This window comes from Nicotiana tabacum, chromosome 22 (genome assembly GCF_000715075.1).
Source record: "Nicotiana tabacum cultivar K326 chromosome 22, ASM71507v2, whole genome shotgun sequence".
NCBI lineage: Eukaryota > Viridiplantae > Streptophyta > Magnoliopsida > Solanales > Solanaceae > Nicotiana > Nicotiana tabacum.
Window position 1 is genome coordinate 38,921,503 of NC_134101.1, and position 10,469 is coordinate 38,931,971.

Below are 10,469 nucleotides of genomic sequence, written 5' to 3' on the forward strand. Positions count from 1 at the left end.
TCATGTGTTTATGTAGTTGAGAAATTATAGTATCCAATTTATTAAGGATAGTGCTTGAAACTGAAAAGGGCTACATTCTTATTGGTCATTAAGAAAAGAAATTAAAAGTAATTAGATTTCCGCATGCTAATGAGATACTTATTCAAGTCATATGGCAGATCACACTAACGATTTTACTAAATATTCATAATCCATTTCTTAGGAAACTTTTGTTTAACCTCGGTATATTATCTTTTATGTATTGTCAGGATGATTTAAATGACTAAAGATTGGGTTTTGATTTTAAGAATTTGGCATGTTGAAGTATTGAGGCAAAGTTAGTCAAGAGACTAAATTATGAAATTTATCTCTAAGGACGATTTAATATACTTTGGAACCTCAAGCCTAATCACAAAAGGTATCTTATTTTGGTTTTTAATTTGGAAAGCGTTAAAGGTGTAGATATAAATTAATATTGTCTATAGAACAACTTTAGATATATAAGTTTCACATCCATCTTTTTGAATTTAAATTTATTCTTCAAGTGATATTTTAAGGTTTTACTTGTAAGAGTTCTACTGCTATGCTCCAAATTTACTCATCCACTATACTGAAGTTGCCACAAGTCGACCATTCAATTACCCCATAATTTTTATGCTTGACCTTATTGAGATTATCGCTACATTATTACAATTTTGATATATGCTAGGTTTTCCACCCTATCTGCTCACTCTGGCTAATTAATTAATTTAAACATGCTCCCAAGAAAGAAATCTATAATACCACATTTATATTTTTTACAGTCGCTACTCACCATATATTCGTTAGAAGCTTTAGAGGACTCATATGAGAAATTATTATTAGTATTTTCAATGGGCATAAATCAATGAAATATAGTTATCAATGAATGTCTGTTTTTCATTTTAGCTTTATATATATATATATATATATATATATATATATATATATATATATATATATATATATATATATATATATATATATATTGTGAATTGTTAGATAAAAATTAAGTAATATCATTTGCTACTAAGTTGCATAATACACTAATTTGCAAGAATACGTCAAAAGAATTTTGTGTTTTTCAAAATTGTATCATACGTAAATTTTGTTATGTATTTTAACATGTTACTCGAATTACTCGGTCATAATATTGGTAATACTTTTGCTTCTTACGAAGTCTAACTTCAATGTACTAACTAAAATAATAGTAATAGCTAATACCAGCTTTTAATTCGTTTTTGAAATTATTAACTATTTCAAATAAGAATGTTCACCTCAACAGAAAGCACTTGACATGTGTTATATTATAAATATCATACTGTTATTGCTTTGTGCACCTAAACATCTCAGGTTCAATCGATCAAAATGGCCAATAATCGAAGTAGAATTAGTGAAATCATACGTACCTTATAGTAGGACACAAAAATACTCATCTGACTGGATGATAAAGCATTAGCAAGACGAAGAGCGTAATAAGACCATAGAAAAATCCAAAATACGAAGGAGATTTAGGCCTATAATATTGGACGACGAAAAGGTAATACCATTTTTAATTTATATTATATTCTTTAATTATTTATATTGCCTTTATTAATGACATCACATATATCTAATAAAACTTTACAATTCATCTTTATAGTTCATACAACATCAAATCATCTTGATCTTGACAAATAAGTGACAATATGATGATTCATATCGATCATTTAGAGAAACTTGTCCTTACTCTTTCATGTATAATTATTTACTCAAAAGTAGAGTTATTGTACAAGTAAAATAACATGATCGATATACAAGTGCAACGAACGTGCCGAGAAACTAGTTATATTAAAAGCACGAAGTCTCTTAACGAAATGTCGTTCCCGTTTTTTTACCCTTTAAAAACATATTTCACATGGGACACAATTGTAATTTAAGTTACTTTCCTAATATTTATGAATTTTAAATCAACTAAATTTTGAGTATTTATAAATTTTTTCTTATTTAAAAAAGTAACTAACACCAAAAATGAAAAAACTAAAGTTAGGAATATGCGCCTAGAGTTCTTTTAGGTTATTCTAACGGGGCATTCTATTCCTTCAAGTTCCACTACTTTAAATGTGCCTATTCCTAGAAATCTTTATTCTTTGACATAGAATTATATAATATTCAAAGAGTGACGCAACAATTGGAAATCAAAATAGAAAACAAAATTTCATATATTTAGAAATTAGAACTCCATGACGTTTAGAAGTTTTTATCCAAATATAACCATAAATATAACCATTAATTTGTTAAGTAAAAGAATTAATTGAAAGAGAATGAATACATAGAAAACTACAGAAATAAAGTCAGTAGTCCTTTTCTTTTTTTATTTGAGCTATTCATATTTTTAGAAAAATAACCTAAATTACAATTTTGTCAATGTGAACTTTATTTTTAAAGGGTATAAAAAAACGAACACATTTCGCTAAGAGTTTTCATACTTTTAATATAGTCTATAACTCTATAGATTATACAGACATTGTTTGCAAATATGATTGTCACCATTGTCAATGGAACATCGAGGCCGATTAACTATTTTCTAGAGGTAATTCTTCTTTAATCTTTGAATTGTAATAATCAAGTAGATTGGAGCTTTGTATAGTCCATGAACATAATATTTCTAAATTATATTCAATTGGACAAAAGAAGCTACTTTATATTTATCGTGCCTTTCCATGCAATGATTTAATCCATATTAATTCTGATGCAAAGAACAAATAACTACTTGTCGCATGAATAAGTCAATAATATGCCATGTTCAGTTTCCCTTAAGGAATAATTATTTTTCTCTAAGTCTTTTTGTAGATTTGAGTGTGAGAATATTTACAATTATCAATGCTTCAACATGTAATTACTCCTTCAACATATAATCTAAGTTTCTTCTTCTTTTCTCTAATGAACTTTTATCTAAATGAACAACAATAATGATATACTTTAGACACTATATTGTATTGGTAAGATTTTAAATTATAGGGATTTTTTTGCTATATTTACAAGTTAAATACCAGTTTTTTATTGTTCCGTCTTTTTATGTTAGAGGTTGTGATGACCCAAAATATCATCTTTAAATTTAATAAGTAATTCTGTATTCTAAGATCTTGAAAAGTACTATTTATCATTTCTCGACTTGTGTGCACAGTCCGTACAATTTTCCGAAAAGTTTTTATGTGAAAAATATATTAAAATGTGAAATAGAGCTTTAAAAACTCAACTGAGTTGACTTTAGTCAATACTTTGAGCAAACAAACCCGGATCAGTATTTTAATAATTTTGGTAGGTCCGTATCGTGATTTGGGACTTGGGCGTATGCCCGAAATTGAATTCCGAGGTCCCTAACTCGAGATATGAATTTTTGATGAAAAATTAAAAGCTTGAAAGCTTAATGATTTTTAAAAAACTACTGATGTTGGATTTATTGACCTCGGGTTCGTATTTTGGTTGCGGAGCCCGTGTAGGTCACTATAATATTTATGACTTGTCTGCCGAATTTGGTGAGAATCGAAGTTGATTTGACGTGAGTCGGACGTCCGGTTATAAAAATATATGTTTTAAAGTTTTCTTGAAAATTTCCTTTGATTTGGTGCCCAATTCGTAGTTCTTGGTGGTATTTTGGCAATTTGATCGCGCAAGCAAGTTCGTATGATGTTTTAGGACTTGGGTGCATGTTTGGTTTGGAGCCTCGAGGGCTCGGGCTGGTTTCGGGTGGTTAACGGATCATTTTTGGACTTGAGAAAAACTGCAGAAATCTGCTTATGGTATCCTTTTTCGCGTTAGCGAGAGGGGGCTCGCGTTCGCGAAGAAGAAACTAGAGGCAGATGAAAATTACTCTTTGCGTTCGCGAAGAGGGGGGCCGTATTCGCGAAGAGGGGGGCCGTGTTCGCGAAGGCTTGAGGTGCGAAGCTTCGCGTTCGCGATCGAAGCCCCGCGTTCGCGAAGGGAAAGAGTCTGGCGAGGAAAATTAGCCATCGCGTTCGCGAAGGCCAAGCCAGGCAAGCATCGCCTTCGCCAGGTAGCCCTCGCGTTCGCGAAGAGTAAAATTGGACGGCACAAATTTGTGCTTCGCGAACGCGAGGCACTGACCGCGTTCGCGAAGGATAAAAATCCCACAAACAGAACTTAAGTTCTAGAAATGGGGTTTCGACCCATTTTCAACTCTTTTTCATTTTTGAGCTCGGGTAAGGCGATTTTCACGGAAAAATATTAGGGTAAGTGTTCCTTATCCTATATTGATTATATTTCATGATTTCATACTCATTTATATCATGAATCCGTGAATTTATGGAAGAAAAATCAGATTTTTATAAAATCTTCCAAAAACGAAAATTTAAGATTTGAAGGTTCATTTGACATCGGAATTGGATAATTTTTGTATGATTGGAATCGTCTCGGAATGGATGTTCGAATTTCGTAAGTTTTTTCGGGATTTGAGATGTGGGTCCCACTGTCGAATATTTTAATGAATTTCAGATTTTTATCCGGAAAAATTATAAATTCATATGGAATTAATTCCTATGAATCGTATTGAATATATCAAATTGTTTGTGAATAGATTTGAAACTTTTGGAGACAAATTTAAAAGGAAAAGTTGTGGTCGAGTAATTGATTGGAATTTGCAAAGCAAGGTAAGTGTCGTGGTTAACCTTGACTTGAGGGAATAGAACCTTTAAATTATTTATTATGTGAATTGCATATGAACGACATATAGGCGAGGTGACGAGTGTCTATACGTCGTCAAATTAATTGTTTGACTGCTTACTTGAAAGATCATAAATTATTTTAAATCATGAATTAATTATTATAATAATTATTTCTCTCCTATTCTTTGTCAAATATTAATTCTTGAATTCCTGCATTAATTGTTACATGCTATTTGAATTAGGTACCTTAATTGTTATTTGACATTTAGCATATTAAATATTAAACTGCATATTTTCTCTCTGATTTCCATAATAATTTTCTATTTGCCTTTGTTTGTTTCATAATTAAATCATAAATTATTGTATGCTTGTTGTCTTATAATTTTATATTAATTGTTGCACTTATTGGGGAAATTTCTTCTATAAGAATTGGTAAATGAATATGTTGGAGGAGCGGGTTGCACGCCGCAACAGAATTGATTATAATGAATATATTGGAGGATCGGGTTGCACGCCGCAACAGACTTATTAAAAGTCCATATTGGAGGATCGGGTTGCACGCCGCAACACACTTATTAAAAGTCTATATTGGAAGATCGGGTTGTACGCCGCAACATGCTTATTTAAAAGTCGACATACATATATATATTGGGGGATCGGGTTGCACGCCGCAACAGACTTGATTAAAATGAATATATTGGAGGAGCAGGTTGCACGTCGCAACAGAATTGAATGTGAATATATTGTGAGAGCGGGTTGCACGCTGCAACAGAATTGATGGAAATGACAATTGGTTATGACTGCTGAGTTGGCTTCAATTATTATAAATGAATTACCTGATTTATTTCTATTATTGTTGTTGTTACTAATATTGCGTACAGGTAATGTAAGTGACCCGCCTTAGCCTTGTCACTATTTCGTCGAGGTTAGGCTCATCACTTACCAGTACATGGGGTTGGTTGTACTGATACTACACTCTGCACTTCTTGTGCAGATTTTGGAGTTGGTCCCAGCGGCGTACCATAGACTTGCTCGGGTTTCAGCTACTCAGAGGAGACTTGAGATATAACTGCACGGCGTTCGCAGTTCTGAAGTCCCCGTCTATTTTATTTTAGATGTGTGTTTATTTTCAAACAACTTTATTTTATTCAGACCTTTATTTGTATTTATTCTAGAAGCTCGTGCACTTGTGACACCAATTTTGGGATGGTATTTAGACACCGTTATTTTTATGGATTATTCACTATATTTCAGACATTACTTCCGCAATTGTTCTCTGTTATTAATAAATTTAAAAATTATTTTAAAAAAATAAATAATATTATTCTAACGTTGGCTTGCCTAGCAAGTGAAATGTTAGGCGCCATCACGGTCCGAATGTGAGAATTTCGGGTCGTGACAGAGGCTAAATAAAAAGATGAGTTCGAGTCACTCTAATATAGTAATTATGATAATATTCTTGTTGTCCACTTTAATATTTAAGAAAGAATTCAGACTATGCAACACGTACGAGACACGTATACTAAAACTAGTAGATGTGTAATTTTACAAAGAATGTTCTACTATAAACATGATTGTTGTTGTTACAAGTAAAAAGCTGTTATAAAGAGGTAAAATATAACTTAAAAAATAAGTTCTGAGAAAAATTTAATTTTTATAGTGAATGACTGTTATATATGTATGTTGTTATAGAGAGTTGTGACTATAGTATAAGTGATCTGCTTTAATTTATATGAAGAAATTAGCTGACACCTATTGCGTAAAATGTATTAGTTGAGATGCAAGTAAATAAATTAACTGTACCGATAATTTAACCCAAAAAATAGAGAAAAATAAAACAACCAGCAAGAAAATGTCAGCGGACAGAAAAGTTAAAAGGAAGAAAAAACGAAAACAAATAAAAAGGGAAAACAAAAAAGAAAGAAGAAACAAAGCGAACAGCTCTGTTCATTTGTTCCGTCTAGGGTTTTTATATACTCCCAGTTCATTACAGAAGAAATTTGAGGTTTCTCCAAAGTTACTTCGAGAAATTTGATGCTGCCAGGTAACGTCGATCTTTCTTCTGCTTTTGTAAATGATTTTTCTGCAATTAAGTCGACTTTTAGCTAATATTCTATCAAACTTATTAAAGCAATTAACTAACTCTTAGTAACAAATCCAGAATTTAACAGTAGCGTACCCACTTATGTATGAGCTTAATTTAATACTTTTCAGGGATTCTTGTAACGGGTACTATTTTTTGTGAAAGAAGGTTTTCTGGTAATGTACTGTTTGGTGGATGAAATAATATTGGAAAAGAACTGAAATTGAATTATTTTATAGGTATATTGAAATGATAACTTATTTAATAAGTGACAATATATGATTTTAGCTTATCACGATTGTAAAGAATTATAAAATGCAGATCATATTTGATGCAATTTGTTTTTGTTTCCTTGTTCGAGCAGCTGTTTTTAGTAACCTAGAGGCTTTTATATGCTGTTAATTCTTAGTATGTTTGATTTTCAGCTGATTAAAACATGCATTTCTTAGAATGTCTTATTGTTGATTTTTTTGACTTGGCTGTTTTGTTTACTCTGATGAATAGCTCGTTGCATCTATATATACCAATGAGCATTAAGTTTTTTTCTGGATAGGTCTTCAGAACTTATTTATCCTCCTGATTAGTAGCGGAGCCAGAATTTTCACCAAGGGGTATCAAAATGTAAAAATTAGATATACCGAAAAGTTATGGGGAGTCAACATATAGTAAATATACATAAAACAGAAAATTTTATCTAGCAATACAATGTAATTTTTCGGCGAAGGGGGTGTCAATTGACACCCCTTGGTTGAATGTGGCTCCGCCACAGCTCCTGATAGATTACTTTCTTCGAGGAATTTTATTACCTTGATTCCTTGAAATTGCAACATTTGTTTTTTTTTGGGCATAAGTAAAGACGTTATTGAGGTGCTAATCTCCATTTGTAATTTTGAGCATCTGACCTTGAAATTGCAACATATGCGATGTATGACTAATAAATAAGGGAGAAGGAAGTAGTCTAGGGCAAGCTTTTCCAAATTTCCGGGAAAAATACCCTTCGAACCATGTCATTGAAAAGAAAGTAAGAAGGTCAAAGCTTCATTACTGAATAGGTTGCTGTTTCTTTTTAATTCCCCTCTCTTATTCTATTCCCTGCTACCTTATCTGTTTGCTTGTTCCCCGGTTTTATGTTTACTCTTTATTAAGGTTTAATAAATCTTAATAAACATAAACCCGGGGAACAAGCAAACAGATAAGGTAGCATATTAGATAATTTCTACTGGAAATTGTTGCTCCCTGATTGTTACTATTTGATGCTACTCTTTCTCCCCTTTTACTGGAAATTGTTGCTCCCTGATTGTTACTATCTGATGCTACTTTTTCTCCTCTTTTTCCTTATCGTCTTTTGTCTCCCTCTTCTCTCTTTCTCCCCCCTCTTTCTTCTTCTTCCCTTTTCTTCCTTTCCATCTTTTCTTGAGCCGAGGGTCTATCGGAAATAGCCTCTCTACCTCTCCAGGCAGGGGTAAGGTCTGCGTACACACTACCCTTTCCAAACCCCACCTGTGTGATTTTACTTGGTATGTTGTTGTTGTAAATATTAGATAATTCAATAACATCAGTGTGTCACCCACTTTATGCAATTGGCTCCATATATGATTACTGCCTTTATGTCTGAACTACTTTCACTTAATCAGCGAGTGTTCTGAGTCCTTAGCATATTGCTTCAACCCCCATTTTTTTGGTTTTCTTTATGACGTTTCACATTTGAGCAAATACACTGTGCCTTCCTCTCTCTCTCTCTCTCTCTCTCTCTCTCTCTCTCTCTCTCTCTCTCCACACACACACACACACACACACACACACACTCTCTCTCTTTCACTCTCTCTCTCTCTCTGTTGTTTCCTTCAATGAGTTTGTTGAGAATGTTAGTTGTTGCCTTATTGGGATAGTTTGTGGCCATGGTATAAGTTTCCTTGTAGTTATTTCAAAGTACACTGTCATTTGACCCACCTTCCTGAAGATTGATTAGGTTTTCCTTTGCGCTTTCCAGATTATCTAGATTTCTGACCTTCCCTCAGTGGTATAGGTTGCTTTATGCCGCAGCGCAGATTGATTTTTTTTCCCAAGGTTACTGAAACTTCTAAGTATTTCCTGCAGAAATTTGAATCTTTTGGGAACTCTTCAAGTGCCTTTTCTTAATTTTGGGATGGGGGATGCAGAGTCTCTTCAACCATCAAAGAAAAGGGCTGCTGTAAAGGAATTATCGCGAGATAATCCTGGGCTTGATGATGATAATGAGTCATCTGAGCAGGAGAGTGGAACTTTCAAGAGAGCAAGTGATGAGGTGATGGCAAGTAGGAGAATTGTCAAAGTCCGTAAAACGCCATCGACTACAACTACTCATTCTTCTAACCCTTTTGCGGGGATTCGATTTGTTCCACCTACTGATGCCAGTACAACTCCTGCTGTGACCACAACTAAAGTTGTGATTGGGACAATAACTTCCAAGAAACCAGAAGAATCAAATGATCAAAGTGAGGCAACTAAAGAGGAAGAACCTTATGTGAATAGGGAAGCTGATCATGAGAAGGAAACTGATGGAAAGGCTAAGCTACCAGAAAACGGATCTGATGAGTCCAAAGCTGATGAAAATGTTGATAAGGAGAAAGTTGATAATCCCAATGAGCCTAACATACCTGAATCTACTGAAAAGAAGGCAGCGGAAAGTGAGAAAATCGAAGATGATACCAAGGCAGCCACAGTAGTGGAGAAGACTGCAAATGACGTAGAAGTGGAAGGCAATAAGACCGAGAATGAAGAGGAAAAACATGTGGGCAATGGAAAAAATGAAAAGGGTGCTGAAACTGCATTTTTTAGCTCGTTCCAACAGCTCTCTAGTAGCCAAAATGCTTTCACAGGACTTGCAGGAACTGGGTTCTCCAATACTGCGTTCTCGTTTGGAGCTAGTTCGAAAGAGGGATCTCCACTAGGATTTGGTTCTGAATCTGGTGCTGGTTCTGGTTCTATCTTTGGAGTAAAAAATGACCAGTCATCTTTTGGTCTTAGTCTTCCCACTAATGGAAATGTTTCTCTGTTTGGTAACTCAGGTTCATCCAGCGTTAACAAGGGCGAGGGAATTGGAATTCCTTCCATGCAAGAGGTTCCTGTTGAAACTGGGGAGGAGAATGAAAAGGCTATCTTTACAGCTGACTCTGCTGCGCTGTTTGAATTTCTTAATGGAGGGTGGAAGGAGCGTGGAAAGGGAGAGCTGAAGGTCAATATATCTTCAACTGAGACTAGAAAAGCTAGACTTGTTATGAGAACCAGAGGAAATTACAGGTTGATTTTGAATGCTAACCTTTATCCTGAAATGAAGCTCACAAGTATGGATAAAAAGGGTGTCACTTTTGCTTGTATGAATAGTGCTGGTGACGGGAAAGATGGACTTTCAACAATTGCTTTGAAGTTTAAGGATACCTCTATTGTTGAGGAGTTTCGAGCTGTTGTGATGGAACATAAAGATAAGATGACAGGCTCTTTGAAGACACCACAAAATTCTCCTTAAACTTCAGATGACTAATAATTATGGCAAAGATGCATATAGAGATTCTATTTTCATCACGAAACTGGAACCCAACCCTACAGTTTTCCCTTTTATCCCTTTGCAGAAAGGTAGAGAGAATATTTTGTCTAGAGATGGATAACTTGTAATCCGATATAGCAAATAGAGTCTTCTCCGTTATGATGTTGTTTCTCTCTTGTATTTCTTCTCCTTTTTTGCTTTG

The 10,469-nt window shown here is 34.0% G+C and overlaps 1 protein-coding gene across 2 annotated transcripts; it reads left to right on the forward strand.

The window, feature by feature from the left end:
* The first annotated feature begins 6,546 nt into the window (after positions 1-6,546).
* On the forward strand, positions 6,547-10,426 carry LOC107801982 (nuclear pore complex protein NUP50B). Of its 2 annotated transcripts, XM_016625416.2 has the most exons (3): positions 6,547-6,705; positions 8,842-9,692; positions 9,792-10,426. In XM_016625416.2, the coding sequence occupies exons 2-3, from the start codon at positions 8,891-8,893 to the stop codon at positions 10,247-10,249; spliced, it is 1,260 nt and encodes a 419-aa protein (XP_016480902.2). In that variant the 5' UTR covers positions 6,547-6,705; positions 8,842-8,890; the 3' UTR covers positions 10,250-10,426. The 2 variants fall into 2 exon arrangements, with proteins under 2 accessions (XP_016480902.2, XP_016480901.2); XM_016625415.2 differs by having other exon boundaries at positions 8,842-10,426.
* Positions 10,427-10,469: the final 43 nt, after the last annotated feature.